We start from the raw sequence: 17509 nt of genomic DNA on the forward strand, positions 1-17509 counted from the left end.
GGACTGATCCATAAAAGTCATGCTTTACTTCAACCATTGCTTCTTGCTTAGGCTTTCTCTCTCTCTGTGCTATAAGCTTACCATTTACCCAGCTTCAGAGATCTCTCAGATCTCTCGTTAAAAATAGAATAGTTAGATAGCACTTGCCAGTGACTTAAGCTACTGCTAGTGCAACTACTGAAATGCAAAACAAGACATGATCAGTTAATCAAGGAGGTAAGCTGAGATCACTGATGATAGGTAAAGGGTTACTTACTGTATCACAAGACAGCATCAGTCTTTGTCTCAGAAGTCTGGCCAGCTGACTCTACAGCTACAGCAAAGTATCACATCTTACTGAGATCATCAAATTCAAAAGAGAAAGAACTCAAAAGGCTAACGTAACATTTTGCTTTCCCATATAAAGGAAACATCACCAATAAAGTTTCTTTTTGTACAAAGGCTGAAAGACCCCCATACACACAAGCAAACAAGTCCTGGTAATCTATTTGCTTTTATCCCAACTCAAAGCCTACAGAAGAAACCAAAGACTTTGTAAATCAAGTCATAAGACTCTGCCTCAATCATTCCCCAGATAACACAAGGATTCATTGTTAGTCATCTACTAATGTTCACTTCAAAAGTTCAAGAGGAGGATTTTAGCAGGGCTGATTTGGAAAGGCTAGATTTCATTCTTCTTAGTACAGAGGTGTAAAATTTCCCCTATACTTGATTTACAAAAATAATAAAATTCTGCTAATGAAGAAAAAGACCAGACATGATCATAAAACATAGAAAGGGATAGGGGACCTACTGCTAGAAGCAAGAGCAAAGCTATCATCCACACAGAAAAAAAAATTAAAAAAAAAAAAATCAAACTTTAGCAAGATCATGTTGACAGAGGCACATATCAAGACAGCAAGAGAACTGTTATTCAACAGAAGAGTTGGAGATGCTGAGAGCAGTCAGCCCCCTTCTTGCAACACGCAAATCTATTATAAAAATTCATAATTCAAGACTGCCTGGATTGTTTCTGAGCTATGCACATGCTAGGGACAAAGACTGTTTCCCTCCCACCTTTCCCTCCTAAAACAGCGACACTTCCTCCTCAACACAGACCTTGCCGCTTTCCTTCCCCTCTCCTGTTTCCACATTTGGCTATGTCAAAGTTTGTTTATTCTGATGAAGCAGTGCAGTTTTAACCAGCTGAGAATGTTGCAGTTCTGAGCCAAGAACCTGTCTAGGAGCACAAGAACAAACTGCAAAGACTTAATTTCTGATTGCAGATTAGAAGGATGGTTTTAGATTAAAAGCTTGGGTGTATGTTAAGCTTTTCTATTAGAGAAACTGTTTTCTTCAAAGTGATTCTGCACTGGCCAAGACTTAACAGATCTTTTTCTGGTTTGTTTCTAAAGTGAGACTTAATGGTTATTCCAAGTCTTCCTCAAAAGTATTTGGGTTTGGTTTTTTTTTTTTTTTTTTTTTTTTTTTTACATTTTACTTAGACAACTTAACTGTAAACTGATAAATCTCATGAAGTCTACTTAGGTTTGAGAGCTGCAGAACTTGCCAGTTTCCAGGGTGCATTCTGTCCCTACTCGTGTTCCAATGTTATAATAACAATTATTCAAAAATCAAGAGTTCAAAGAAAAAGCCTTCCGATTTTGTTATTTTCTGTTAAGTATTGTTTCTATTCTGAGTAAAGTTGAAATTAAATATGGCTGCTATTCACGTTTGCCAATAGTTTATGCCAAAACAAGCTGGGACTGAATGACATCAGCAGTGATGTACAGGTTTGGGAAGCTCATTTCAAGCTGCAGAGCTACAAGATTACCAGAAAACAACCACACCCCAAAGATATTTTGCTGCCCTAGTGAGATTAAGCACCTATTTCCTCACAGGCATACGCCACAAGTAACCTTACCCAAATTAGGGGTCTCATTCAAGCTGATACATTATACTGATGGCAACAGGAGTAGAACAGTATATTGCTGCATATTTTCAGATCTGGTAGGGACTTTATTTGCCTCTTTTCCCTTTGAGAGACTATGGACATCTTTGAAGTTAGTTAGTTTCACAAACAGAGACCAGACTTTAAGATATAAGGGTTCTTAAGAATAAAAAGGAAATGTTTCCTGTGTGCGTTCTTAAGGACTGTTTTGAAAAATAGATCTTAAGGCAGTTTTGATCTAACTACTTCCCTTAAGTATTTTTCGGTACAAGCCACTGATTACTTTGATCAACCCCTTTGTATCCCCACCTCCCCACTTCTTCCCAGCCGGATCACAGCAAATGTGTGTATTAATGTTTTCTCTTTTGAAGCAACTGTCATGTTTTTGCTATGTTTTTGTTGGCTCTTACTGGCTTACTAGTGCTGCTACAAAACTAGACACGTTGTTGACTCAGAGCGAAACCAGCTTCCTATTAAAAAATTAACACTTCTGAAGCTGGTTGTCTGTTCTAAAAGCTCCATGGTGGTAATGGTGTCAATTATTAATGAAGAATAACTGACAGTTTTTTTTAAAAAAAAAGCAATTTCAAAACAAACATGCATGCTGTACCATGGTTCTGCACTTATGAAAGAGTCAGACATCTTATTTGCTAGTTTTTATTTCATTTTGGATGTTAACCAAACTAGTTAAAAACGAAAAAAATGGAACTCCTACATAGGCCAAAAGTCAACAGTGAGTTTCACAATGCAGCACTGGAGTTCTGATCTCCAAACAAAATCCACCCTGGAAAGCATTCTAATTCGCTACAGCCCAGAACAGGCTCTCCTCAGCTTTCCAATATCAAAGAGTCAGACTTCATAGATAGACATAAACACAGAAATCCCTCTTCTACTTCAGATTTTAGAATGACCTGCAGCATTAAGAAGTTTGTCTCTTCTTAGGGGTGATTTTCCTCTGAGACACTGTTTTGACCTTACCCCTTAAGCAGGCAACAGCCAGCAGACATCAGCTAGGCCCTGGGTAGGCTGATAAGGCATTTCCTGAAACTAGAGTACATTGTACGGAAGCTCATCCTGCAGTTAGGACAGACAGATAACTATGCTCCGGGCTACGGAAATCCAAATTGAAAGTTCACAACCTTAGATCAAATTAGCGAAAAGACATTTTTGTATTGAGAATGGAATCTGAAATACTGCCACCCAGTTCTTATTTTTGTTAGAAATAATTGCTAGAATCTAAAACCACTACAATTATCCCAAACTATGATACTTACTGATAAATTACAAGGAGATACTATAAAACACCACCACTACCATGCAGAACAGCTAGATAATCCAAATATTCTCACTCAGTGGAACAGATCCTCTCTTCTTATGAATGATCTCAAACACTTTTGCCTTTATCTGGTGGGGTTTTGTTGGTGGTGGTGGTTTTTTGTTTTGTGGTGGGCTTTTTTTTTTTTTTAAACTATCTCTGTTACAAAAATTCAAGAAGCTTTTTAGTAGGGCCTGTTGCAGTAGAGTAAGGGGTAATGGTTTTAAACTAGAAGAGGGAAGATTTAGAGTAGACATAAGGAAGAAATTTTTTTACAACGAGCGTGGTGAGACACTGGAACAGGTCGCCCAAAGATCTGGTAGATGCCTCATCCTTCGAAACCTTCGAGGTCAGGCTGGATGGGGTTCCAAGTAATCTGATCTAGTTGAAGATGTCCCTGCTCATTGCAGGGGGGAGGGGCTGGACTAGATGACATGTAAAGATTCCTTCCAACCCAAACTATTCTATGAAAAACCACTGAACCACTGGCTGCTAGAATAAAACTAGAAGATAGATTTGATTAAAGTCTAAGCCTAAAGGAACACCAAGAGTTCCCTCCACCACAAGATGAAGCAGGATCCGACAGCTTAGAGTAATACGTCCCTTTTTAGATTCAATAAGTTGTATGTGGGAGCAAGGACAATAGTAAAAAAACCACTGACCATATATTATCAGCTGATTTGTGACACATGGTTCCCTGAAATTGTCTAAAACTATGATACTAGACTGCCTCTTAGGTACTGTGGGTATGTCCGAAGACTAATCAGGCTAGAGAAGAGAAGGCTCAGAGCAGATCTCCATCTATAGAAATACCTGAAGGGTGAGTGCAAAGACAGAGCCAGGCTCTTCTCAGTGGTGCTCACTGACAGGACAAGAGGCAATAGATGGAGGAGATACAGGTCAGACAAAACTAGATTTTTGCTGTCCATAGGCACAGATGGAACGATCTTAAGGTTTCAAGCTGTCTTCAAGGCTCAGCCAGCTCATTTTCACCTCAATTTGATTTGTCTGACCTTGCAGCAAGGTGTTTCACTGGAACAACAGACAATCCAATTTGCAGGCATAGCACAGAATACTTCCACAATTAATAGTCTTGTTGACATTTCCAGAAAGGCGTACCTACTGACATATGACACATTGGGATTACCACATTACCTGGAGGAGCTTCACCATTATGTTGGCAATTTAAGATTATTCCCCACCACAATGATAAAATCCCTGTGTATGACTGTGCCCCATTAGTTCACGTCTACCAGTTCAAATCCTCCAAGTCCCTGCAGATGCTGTTCTGCTACAGCAGACCCGCACAAAGCCTAGAGGCTGATGCTCTAGCCAATTAAATTGAATGTTTCCAGACAAGGCAAGAGTAGTTTTCTTCTCCCTACCCCTCCTCCCACCAAAGCTCTTAACTAAAAAAAAAAAAAGTCACCTGCAATAATGACACTACTAAATTTCAAAATTAATAGGAAGCTGTACTTCTATTCAAGGGTCAAACAACATATCTGAACAAGCTTGTGTTGTGGAAGCAGCGTAGCTTTGGCAGCACAAAAATATCCAAATCAGATGAAAAAGTTTATAGTCTGCTTCTGTGACTAAAACTGTTCTACATCTAAACTAAGGAGTATTCCTGTGTTATGATGTACACTGCAGACTTCCTTCAAATAGGCATGCTTTAAAGCCATTCTCAAAGTCTCATAGTGTACCTATGGATCCAACAGTCATTGCATTGATGTCAAAGTTTTAACATTAATAATGTAGGAGTGACAAGTATGAGAGGAGGGACAACATTCCTATTCAAAACCACTGACACAGTCCACATTTACCTTACAAGCGGCTTAACATAAAGCTCTACAAGCAAAGTGAGCACATCACAGGTGCCACTCCCAAACGCATTCTACAAAGATAAGATATTCAGATGAGGGCTACGGTTATGTAAAAGCTGGACATCCTCTTTTACTGCACTCTTCAGGATAGTCACAACAAATGGATGCGCTTTATTCCTAAGAGGCCCTCTATCTTCCTGCTCCTTTGCACCAACATTCAGCTCAGCTCTTTACTATAAAGAGAGCATCATCTGCTTTGTGTGCGCTTATCAACTATCCTTATAGGATAGCATAGGCCTGCATTTCCCATTTGGACGTAACACTGAATGCATTTATTTTTAAAGCAAATTATTGATGCATTGAAAAAGTGGGTGATATTAAGAAGAATACAAGCACTCTGGAGAAAGAGGTTACTAACATTCTTGATGACCCAGGCCTGGCATGTACCTTCTAGGAAAACTGTAATACCAGTGATTTACTTCAGTACATAAACAGTTTCTAAACAAAACCTATTTACCAATTCTAGTGATAACCTCAGTGACTCAGCATTATACAAACCCATTTCTTCACTGGACAGCACAGCAAGCAGAGATAACACACTTCTGAATATTAATATTAAAACCACAAAAGCTTTTAAGGTCACTGGCGGTCTGGGGGAGAGAGAGGCCAACAAGTACACGTTTGGTTCATGAGATTTAAAATTAGACAAGAGGTCAAATTCCACAATGGCTTACCTCTATTATAAAAAGGGGTACCAGCTCTGAGGAGTTATTGAATAAAAAAAAAAGTGAAAGAAAGAGTTTTGGTTGAAAAGCCGTGATTGTGGCCAGGCTAAGTTAAAAAAAAAAAAAAAAAAAGACAACACACCCTCCCATATGCACTAGTACCGTCTAAATGGGAAATCATTTCATTCTTCATAGCTAGAAGACCCCTATCTTTCATGGAAACAGAAGGGACTAACATACAGCAACTGAAAACACAGCAAAGAACAGCAGAAAAGTAAATTTAAACTCAGTCAAGTTCATTTATTCAAGGAAGGGTTTCACATTTGCACGTGGACCGCCTACTAGGCCATAACGCAAGAGATGTGAAATCACTGACGTTTAAGAAGGCTAAATAAAACATACCAAAAAATACCACCACATGGCGAATTTAAGATGATTTGACAACAGTTAAGACTTCGTGTCACTTAAGTTACTTATGTTACTCAGAGACAATGCCTTTAAAACAACCTCACACAAAACATACGTGTAAGAGTTAAATATCATATCTCCCTCAAAAGCACATGTTAGTATCTAGTACTGGACAGACTACATGAAATTTGTTTTTAGTACGTGTAGAAGTAATTTTTTTCATTATTATTCTAAGAAACTAGCTTTTATCAGCTTTACAAGGAAAAAGGCATTATAAAAACCCTAAGATTCAAGACAGAAAGGTCAAGGAGAATACACCTCTAGAGAATTAGTAAACGTGTGTGATCACAGTCACCCAGTTCAACATTTTGGTATTTTATGCAGCTGAGAGACAAAACCAGACCACTCAGCCAGACTGCCACTGCAGCCAGGTATCTCGCACACTTGCACACAAAATCCCAGCAAACAAAGTTAACAAGTAGGGTGCTGTGCACAGAGGTTCGGCCCTAAATCCTGGGTTTGGCTGCTTCAATTTTCTTGAAGTGTTACCAGACCTTAGCTGACAATACACTGGTTGTCTGGGAGCTAAGTTTTAGAACTCTGCTGTTCATCCATTCTTCCAAAACACAGTAAATACACATTAAGCCAGAACACTGAAAACAAGCTGATGAGCTTTACATGCCATTATGAAGTCACAATGACACTAGAAGGATGAAAGTGTGCACCCTTCTCACTCCAATTTGTTTTCCAACCATGATAGAAAGGAGAACAAACAATATCCGCATAGCGGTAAGTAGCAAAAACGCAGAAAAGTTTTCGCGTTATGTATTTTTTTTTGTTCCTTTCTATCAGCTTGCACAGAGACAAGAGCACCATTTTTTTTCAAATACATTCACAGAAAACAGAATTGCTAATGCCTATTTTAGAAGCTTACTATATCAAATACTATTCCATTAAATTTTATTGCTGCTTGATCTTTCCACCCTGCAGTCTCAGCTAAGCCCCTTTTCTTCATGTTTTTGCATTAAAAAATAAAATCCCAAAAAAAGTCATAGAGAAGACCTCAGAAGTAAACATCAGGAGTGGGAGCTGCAGAAGCCCAGTGAGAAGGGGTCTCATTTCAACCTAATTTGTTTTTATACTGCGTTTCCCCAGAGGCCCATGAACAGATTCCAAGTTAGTTTACACAAATCTGCTTAACAGCTGCCAAGAAAAAAAAAAAAAAAAAAAACAAGCAAGCAACAAGCCTACAAACCAGACTTTGAAAAAGCATTAATCCACTCTGGAAAGTGCAAAAAACAGGTTAGCAGCATGCTTTGAATCGGGCAACGCAATACTGAGTGGAGAATGCCTTCAGACAAGTTGTGCGACCAGCTTTCACACAGGCTTGTAGAGCTACAAGGCAGCAAGAATTTCCCTGTCATGAGAAATTAGTAAGTCACTTTGCCAATAGATTATATTCAAACATATCACTGCTACATGGGAAAAGGTTAACTTTTGAAGTGCATGCTCTTAAGGTGTGTGTGTGTGGGGAAGTTGTGACCCTGTTGTACTACAAAGACCAGTAGCATTCGTCTTTTGCCCTATAGTAACATGCAGGCGTCTTTCTGTCAGCCAGGACCATCTGCCAACCAGAAGCCTTTTGCATACAGCACTCGACGAAGGATCTTATCGACTGCTTCAAAATGTAAACATTCCGTCAACACACATAATACCCTTTTATAAAAGAAAAGCAGTAATATTTACTTATCTTTTTCCCTGAACGGAGTCCCAGTATTTATTATTTTAACGAGCTTCCGTCTGGGCTGCTGCTTAGCTTCTCTGCCTGCTCTGGTGATCTATTCAGTCTTGGCTGCTCTAGGAAAGTCTCTGAAATAAAGTTATGTTCTTTAACTCCCCTACCTCCTAGATACTTTGGACTCACTAAACTCTTTTACATAATACTGATAAGGATGTTGTCTTCACAGAAAGTTAGCTTTCTGTCTGCAAGGCTGCAGTACAGTGGCAGAAAGAAAACGCTTCCAGAGGAAGAACACTGTGCTATCCGCAAACATTCCACTATCAAGTTCCTCTGATTTGAATATCTCATCTTTAGAACTTTAGCACAGGTGAAAGACATGTGCATGCTCAGCACTCAAAAATTAGTACAGACAGAATCATCAGCTAGAACTGCTGATGTTCTAGCAGGAGAAAGAACCTGACAAATTACTTTCCTGTTGGTAGCTTTGTTCTCTTATATGCCATGCCTATATATCATCCCACAGCATGTTATATCCATGCTCTTCTGCATATGGAGGGGGAAAAAAAATTAAAAATCAGTCTTTACCTGGGTACCTGTTTAAGCACAGAGAACCTTCCAATTAACTTGTTACTTTCAAACAAGATTCAAGCTGCACTAGGTATTTCTAGTACATTTCCAGCCATTAGGAAGAAAAGGGAAGAAATAGGGTCATGTCAGTTACAGACTCATACAACCAATAAAGGTTTTTTTTGATACTGACACACCTCAAGTCTCTCAACACCAGACACCTCTTTCTGGGCCCAGTGCAAAAATCAACTGCCTGAAAACTGCTCTCCTCCTTTCCCCCAGTTTAGAAGCTGAACAGCATTTCAGTTGTTTGGGGCATTGCCTATAAGCCTTGACAGACCGAGGACTTGCCTTGATTCCCACTACTTTCAGCAAGAGCCACAGAACAGACAATAGAATTGCTCTGTTGTGCTCCAGTGATTGAAAGGAAGTGGAAAAAAACAAAACAGAACAGGCTGTCACCTGTTTCTAAGCACAAGGAGAAAAGAGCAGAGAAACACAGGCACTGGTTCCATGACTTGAGGTGCTAAGGACTCTGTGGTTCTAGGTCTAGTACAACAGCCAGCCAAGAAATTATGCCCTCCTCAGCCCTAGATCAGAAGTCATAAAATTAACCTCTTTTTTAGCTTCCCTGACTTTAGTTGAGTCCCTTACCCCCTCTTCATCCCTCCCTCCCCCACACCAAAGGCTCCTAATACCCAAAAGATTAATGTAGGTGACTATGTTGCCAGGTGGCAGAAAAGTACTGCTGACGGACTCCGAGACTCTTCTAGACAGATTTGCTCAGGGTGCCCATATCAATAGCTCTCCCTTGATTGCAAAGTGTCATCACTGCTTCCCTCAGCCCCACCCCCACAAGGAAATGGATAATAAAACGTTTCATTAAGGAGTCACTTGGACAGAGTTTACAGGCACCTTCTTCATTCACAATCCAGTAAGGTAGTAGACCCACACCACAAACCAGACAGGTATTGAAGACAACTATTTATACTGCAATGAGCATGCGTGCATTCATTCACAAGAACAGACACATCTAACCCTTGAACATTCAATTATGTTTCCAAGAAATATGAAATAAACTAAGGCAATACACTGAACTTCTAGAGATTTGTATTTATTTACTAACTGAACTTAGTACACATTTATTTACAGTACGTCAATTATACATACAAGAGATAGCAAGTTATGCCATGGCAAAGATAACTAAATCCAAGGACTATGACCCACAGTATTTCGACCTTAATGTTTCTGTAAAAATGACCACTGTAATTTGTTACGACAAGTTCTACTTAGTTGAGTATACAACTCATTTAAACCAAGAAATGAAGAGATCTTTTCTGAATCCCTTATCTCATCAGCTAAGGTTTTTCATCAGCTTGTAAACAAATCTCCTTTTCAAAAAAAAAAAAAAAACAAAAAACAAAAAAAAAACCAAAACCCCTAACCAGCAAACCCAAGCCTCCAAAAAAAACCTAGAAAGAATGTCAACACCTACAAACAAACAAAGGAAGAAGATCAAAGCCACAAAATGACTGCTGCTATTGGTGCTAAACTCATGCAATATGAGCTTTTAATTTACTGGTAAATATTTAAAAAAAAAATGTAAGAGTGAAACTTAGGATGAGTCGAGATACTCATCATCACACTTTATCTAGCACCGGTTAATGAAGCAGCAAGCTAAAAAAAAAATAAAATTCATTTCTTTAAATAATACCTTTCCTATCAGTTCCTTCAGTGCATGCAGCTCAAGTATTGGAGATAAATTTTAAACTCACTCAGAAAATCCAGCAGAGAGAATAGCATGCAAAGAACCTTAAATTAAACTTCTCCTACAGCTATACAACACCTTAGAATGTACAAATACTCGAATCAAACTGCTTCTGGAATGCCGGTTCTGATATCTGCTGGAAATAGTACAAGGGAAGTCCCGCTTTGAAACAATACTTACTAACCTTGTGCCAAAGTCACTGCAGAAAACGTTTCAAGTTGCACTAGCTCCGACACAAACGCCTCAATAAACACTCAGATTAAAGCAACCAAGTTATCTTCGTGTTTCCCCTCGCACGCTTTAATTGTTCGGCAGAGTATCTGCGCTCATCCCTACCTTCTCTCCTTGACACAGCAGGGTTCATCCCAATGTCAAGAAGGAAAAAATAAAAAACCCACTCCAAAACCCAACCCGTGGCGCACACGACATACCACGGAACGCGATTTCGGGCAAACAGCCGCTCCGATCCCTCGCCCCGGGCAGCAGCAGCCCCCCCGCCAGGCCGGGCCGGGCCGGTAGCGCAGCGGGCGGCCCCTTCACCTTGCAGCACGCCGCGGGCTCGGACGGACGCAGGGCAGGGGCGGGGGACCCGCGCCGCTCCGCGCTGCTCCGCGCGCCGCCGGGCGCGGAGGAAACCAAACCCGAAACAGCGGGGGTGGCAGCCGGTTCGGTTCCCCGCCCGGCTAAAAATGGCCCCACGGGCCGAGCGCTCCCGCCCCTGCCCCGCCGCTCCCCAGGCGGCCGCGGGGCGGGGCGGCCCCCGCCGGATAACGCGAGTCCCGGGGCCGCCCCGCACCGAGCCCCGCCGCAGTGGGTTATTTTTGGAAGCTCCCCCCCCCGCCCCGCTCCCCCTTCTATGGCGTCACAGCAGCTCCTGCCGTGCGGAGCGGTGAGGTCACGCCTTCTCCGGGCGGCACGGTGCGGCGGGGCTCCCGCCTCCCGGAGCCGGCACCGCAGCCCCCCCACCGCTCCGGGGCCAGTGGCCACCGCACCCGCTTGCCGGGCGAGGAACCGGGCCGCGCTGTCCCGCAGCCGCTCGTCAGTGTCGCCGTCACCGCGGACACCGAGCCCCGCACAGCGGCACCGGGGGAGAGAGAAACGGCGGGCAGATGGAGTGTTTGGGTACCGCACTCCTGCGCCATTTCTAACGCAAGTGGAAGAGTTGAAGATTATTATCTTCCACCCACCCACCACCCCCCCTTTAGTCCTGTATTAGAAGTTTCATTTGCATATTGCACAATTATGCTACACAGAGGTACACAGCACGGAGACAGGCAATACTAAACAAAAAGTCTTCTGTAAAAGGCAAAAAGTGTGATCCCTGCTGTGCTCCTTGCCGAAGTTAGCAGCCTCTCCGCGTTAGTCAAGCAGTGACTTCTGGCATGCCCACAATTTAAGTTAGAAGGGAAAGAATTCTCCTTAAAGAGGCAAGATAAAAAGGGTACCAAGCTTGAGAAAACGTTAGTTCTAGAGAGAACCTGATTTCATGGGGGACACACAATACAGTTGAAAGGTATTGTGGAGCAATTAATTCCTGTTAATTATAGGAGGAAGTCCTATCAGGGAATGGCAGTAAGACAAGCTGCAGTCAAACAGTCCATTTGGCAGCAAGAGAGGCCTGGAGACAACAGGGCAGGCAGGTAAGATGCTGTTAAAACAGCAGTTGTAGAGTTACCCTTCCCGAGGTAGTTTGGCAGTTTTAAATTAACAGCAGCCAATTATTGCCAGAGCAGAGCATTCATGGCAGCTGTTCCCAAGCATAACAACACATAAGCCTTAACTTCATTATTGAGATCATGATCAGAAGGGAAACAAAACACTGAAAAAAGGTCTTTTTTTTTTTAAAGAGTATTTTAGGCAACTGTTTTCTATTAGAATTTGATACCTTGGAGTTATGCTTTAATATTCAATATACTTGGAAGGAATATTGAAGTACTTAATTGCGGTCCTATCACTTGCTAATGCAGAACCCAATATATTGCTTTTGCAATGCCAACACAACTACCATCTAAAAATTGATGCTGAATGCCAAAGAACAGGGCCCTGTCTTAGAAAAGACAACAAAACCAAATGCTGTGTGTTTACGAACAGTAACGCTCAAGGAACATAACTTTCTGGAAAGGTTTAAGTCTTAGGAAGAGATTGCTGCTGTAATTTCCCTTATGAGCTTATGGCATCTTTAAAAGCCGACATTATGTTCTGGAACTGCAATAGTTTGAAGTTTAAAAATACCAAGACACAAAGCTCTCCAGGATCACATCTTCTCCCTCTGTCATGACCGACTGATTTCACTAGCTATGGTGGAAACTCAAGTTCACACCTCAGCCTATCCCCCTGTGCCCGAATCCATGTGCTTCCAGCTTAAAATAAGGCCTCTGTAACACCTACTGAGACTGCTCAAGTTCAAGTAGGGTGAAATTACAATTTCACCATATGTTTTGCCATACTCCACTCTGGAAAGCTATTTTAGTCTGGTTTGAAGCAAGATGCCAACACAATTAAGGAATACTAACTTACACTACACACCCACTGTTGTAACCAATTTCCCCCTCATCCACAAATGGAACTGGCAACTTTAATATTAGATTTTCTTATAGAAAAAAGAAAAATCAATGCGAAAAAGCAATGCTTGTTCCACTCTGCTAGAGCTTGACTTAAGTCTGGAAAACTTTGACGGGAGACAAAAAGGCTTCAAAAGGAATGGAAAAAAAGTATCTTAAACCAAACCGAGACAATGGAGGCAGTGTTTGCAGCACACTGTTAAATAACTGGAAGACCAACAGCACCAACACAAACCTCATTTTGAAACACAGCTTACTGAGGACAACAAGAGCCTGACTGAGGGATTACTGTACTGCAATACAGGAAGCCAAGTTTCTTCCATGGTATTAGGGCCCCTTCTAAAGGGACAAAAAAACCCCAACCAACCAGATCTCCTACGCCAGGAATTAATGAGTTTGACATATATTCCCAAATTGAAGCATTTGCGTTATGTTTAACACCATACAAGATATTTGTCACTGGGAAAGCCAGAAGTTCAATAGATAGCATTCGCACACCCACTAAGCACATGGTCTGAAAAACAAATTCAGAAGCAATACTGTTCAACACTTCAGTTTGCCAGGACAAAAAAAAAAAAAAAGAAAAGAGATGAATTTTCTCAATGTTTTAACCTTCAAATCAGCAAAGCAACTGCTTTATTGAGTTCAGGCATTTAGTTTGAATGTTACAAGCTGCAGTTTGTAAGCAAAATCTGGGACTCTCCCGAACACTCAAATACTAAGATACCCTTTTGTAGAGGAACTTAGCTACTCTATCTCTAGAAGCATGAGTTTTCATCAGACATTCAGCATGCAAAAAGACAGTTTACCAACAACGTGATATTCTATGGGCGTGCATATTTCTTTTTCTAACAAGTAAGAGGGGAACTAGCAAAATATACTAAGCTATTCAGATCCTTTAGAGATCCACACAGCACAATACATACCCCTTCTTGCTTTGTGAAGAGGTTGAGGCAGTCAGCCAGGGCCTCACAGGTTTCCTGGGATACTTCAGAGACCACATCAACTTTTTGCAGGAGAGGAGAAGATACTCCTGAAAGCACAAGATTAGTAGTGTTAGGGGGACACTAAACTACAGGATTCTTTTAATTATTTTTTCCTCTACATAATACAGACATAACATTCATATTCTACAGGAAGGCTGGTGCACTTAAGATCTGTGTGAGGAAAGGGCAAAAGTAGCACTAAGGGAACAGGAGTTCGTTCTTTTCTATTCTAGTACTGGTATAAGTGGCACATGAATGGATCTAGTTTCTCTTTCAGCACAGCTTAGAAAGCAGAGGTAGAATGCTATGGCAGCAAGACACTGGAACAGTGGCTATCAACAGTCTCCTTTTAATACTGCACTGGTTTTATGTAAGTTAAAGTGAGACCTCTAGCTGCTTTTTTTTTTTTTAACCTTCTGCCCTGGTATTATATAGAAGAGGAAAAGCTTACCGCTGTGCAGCTGGAGATTTAGGTTTGAAAAATAGAGGGGGAGTTACAAGGACACTGATCAATAAAAAGGGAAGGAGATCTTGTTTTCGTGGACTCATCGTCTGGGCAAGTAGTACAGCTTGCAGGGCAATGCCACCTCACATCCTGACTTCTGTGACCATTTATAGAAAGGGATACATGTCTAGAACCAGCAGGAAACCATAATAATCCAATCAGCTGGTAGAAGTTATTTAACATTTTAGTTCATCTTTGAAGTTTTGTGGTGTGCAGCAATTCCTCAGAAATCAAGCAAACCATTCTCTCAGGAAGCATACTTGCTGCAATTAAAATAACAGTTCACTTTAGTGGCCGCAGACTCCAGGATCAGTTGACACCATTTAGTAACACAGGTGCTTCAAGCTGATGTCACACCAACAAAAATGAAGAGGTTCAGCAGTGACAGTTCTCGAATTCATTTTGCAACTTACAGCGCTTGTGCAGGACAGGATACAGTACATATCCACACGCTAATTATTGTCTTTGATATCAAAGCTCACTACTGACTGGAATTACGAGTCTACTTAACAGCAGCTATCAAGAACAGCTAGTGCCTCTAGAAAGAGAGGCAGCACACTGAGTAGAAGAGCAGGAGGCATCTTTATTTGTAATAAATAATATGCCCAAATCTCAGAGACACCTGGATTTAGACCAGCATGTTGAGGCAGTTAGGGAAAGAATTTTAAATATCAGGTCCCATTTTTATATTACCCAAAAACTTTTAGAAGTTCCACATGGAAGGACTTTTAACTCAGAAATTTGCATTCTTCTGCAGCCAAAGGACTTGAATATTTTGAAGATACTACATCAACCCAATGTGAGAATTGGGACAGCTGCAGCAGTTTTCTCTGTTGAGATCTACAGAGAACCTGGAAACAGTTCACTGACCCATCAAGTTACAAACATTCATTGGGAGGAAAACAGGAATTTATTACTGCTGTTGGCCAAGACTAGAAGTTTCTAGGAAAGAGACAGTCTCTGGTTTTGCTTTGCTACATGTTTTGGTTACTCAAGTTGTGTATTTTTTTTTAAAAAAGTGAATGTCCTCACTGGTTCTTCAGGTCAACAATATGGTGTCAAAGAAATTGCCCCTGTTCTACCAAAGGGAATTTATCCACCTCATACTGATTTTCAGACTGCTTTTTGTGAAGAATTCAGTTTTATTGTATTCATTACAAAGGCTTCCCAATAAAACACTCATATGTATTATGACATGGTACTCTTCTTTGTGAAATAAAAATTCAGTAAAAATTCAGTTAGTGTTAAGATAGGATAATATCACATAGTAACTTACCCCAGTAGCATAAGGAGGAAAAAAAAGGCAGAGTGATGGAAAAAGAAGAATCTTTTTCCTCACAAAACTGCTGTTCTATTACAGAGTACATATAAAAAAACTTATGCTCTAATTTGAGCTCATAAGTTTTAGTCACAATGTGTAACTAGGACTCAGGTTCAAAGGAGCAACAGTTAAGTGTTCTTACACAACACCTTGATGTGTTTCATACATGAGCAACTTCTGTTCATGTTTAAGGCATTAAATGAAACACATTCTAATCTCCAACAGCTTGAATGCCTGTGCTATTTTTTGGCAGTTATGCTGAAAAAATCCAGATACATGTTAATTTAGTGTTATTAGTTAAAAATGAAGTCCAAGAAATTCAAGCCTGGCATAAAAATGATAGCCACAGTCTGTGGACTATATCCCATCACACCATGCTTCCAGTTCCCTGTACAATTTTGTGATTTCACTTCACATCCTGTTCATCATGCTTCAGCTTTCACTGTGTTTCTAGCACTATATCTAAAGGCAGTTTCACTACATTTACAGCCACCAATAACTTTTTTTTTTTTCAATCAACATACTTCTTAGTTGTTTCTTCAAATCTGAAATCTTAGTTCTTAGCAATTATTATAATGTTACTTTATGCAAATCTTTTTCAATGAGGAAAACAGCCTTATATTTCCAAGCTCCTGAAAATTTCATTTCAGTGAAATTGAAGCATGTGCTGCTTAAAAGAAAAAAATAGTTGCCTGGTAACAAAATGCATTTTGGAAGAATAAATTTTACCTTTTGTAGCATCCAAAGATTTAACCATTGCAAGGAAGTCTGAAACCTCTTTACTGAGTCTTTGTTGGCATGCTTGTGCTTTCTGAAAGACAGCAAGGACAGCTAGTTCAAAAGTGCCTTGTTCTAAGGAAAATGTATGTTTAGTCTCTTAACTATACTGAAATTTTAAAATTTGTACAGCATTAAATCTTAACAAAAGATTCTCAGTGACAGAGACTGATATGTTAAAACTGAAAGAAATTACTTGAAGTACCTTCAAAGACACACAAGCAAACAGAAGATTTATGCACATAATATTGCTGACCAGCTTTTGGTTACATTTCCCCCCCCTTTTTTTATTAAAAAGTTTGAAAACCCAGGAAGAGCCATTGCTTGGTCTTTGACAAGCCTAAGGCCAAAATAAGCAAACACATAGGTTAACTGACATATGGCAAGTACAGCAACATGCAGGAACCCACCCCAAGATCATATTCCAAGCCTGCATTTGAACTTGGATACAATTATCTACTAAATAATACCATTTCTTCTGCTGGGAACTACCAGCACCAGTTATCCTCCTACCTCTGTTCTGCTATGAACTTTGAGTTCTTGTACCAAAATGTATGGTACAAGCCACTTGGAGTTCAGTTACATGAAGATTTTTGCATTGCAGTGTCAGCTTTCCCTTACAGTAAAAGGTTTTAGAAGTATATGTATGGCAAAAAGCAAGAATCACACGCTGAATGCCAGAATTATCAAAGAAGACTGATTTCCATTGCAGGTCTGAACAATCACTGTACAACGCATCTAATGTGAACTCTAACGTGACCCGAGGTGGTAAGAGATCATTTTTAAGCTATTTTAATTGCCTCTTTTAGAGAGGCAGAGCTCACTGAAGGTTAGCTTTGTTATCCTTCAGTCTTGGTGTCACCAAGTACAGTACACGAGGCTCCCTCTCCTGGCTGAAAGTCTGAAGCCACTTTCTACCTTGCAGTAGTGCTGGTAAAACTGAAACACACAACCCTGTAGCTATGATAAATGTGCCATTTTGTGCATATAGTCCGAAGAGGAATACCTGACAGTAAGCAGTGCAAATACAAGCAGCATTTATGCATCCATGGAAACAAAGAATCATTACTGTTAGCCAAAAG

At 40.5% G+C, this 17509-nt stretch overlaps 1 protein-coding gene across 7 annotated transcripts in view; it reads right to left on the reverse strand.

Annotated features, from left to right (window-relative positions):
• The window catches only part of OSBPL1A (oxysterol binding protein like 1A), a 73423-nt gene that overhangs the window by 35076 nt on the left and 20838 nt on the right, over nt 1-17509 (reverse strand). For 2 of the 7 annotated variants that reach the window (XM_074576849.1, XM_074576850.1), the window contains exons 15-16: nt 16380-16461; nt 13765-13871 (exon numbers count right to left, since the gene is read on the reverse strand). In XM_074576849.1, the coding sequence (XP_074432950.1) occupies nt 13765-13871; nt 16380-16461 (189 nt within the window). Of the gene's footprint in view, nt 1-7947; nt 8187-10461; nt 11070-13764; nt 13872-16379; nt 16462-17509 lie in introns of those variants that run through there. The other 5 variants (XM_074576851.1, XM_074576852.1, XM_074576853.1 and 2 more) reach the window with 5 other exon arrangements.

Source organism: Larus michahellis, chromosome 2 (genome assembly GCF_964199755.1).
Source record: "Larus michahellis chromosome 2, bLarMic1.1, whole genome shotgun sequence".
Taxonomy (NCBI): domain Eukaryota; kingdom Metazoa; phylum Chordata; class Aves; order Charadriiformes; family Laridae; genus Larus; species Larus michahellis.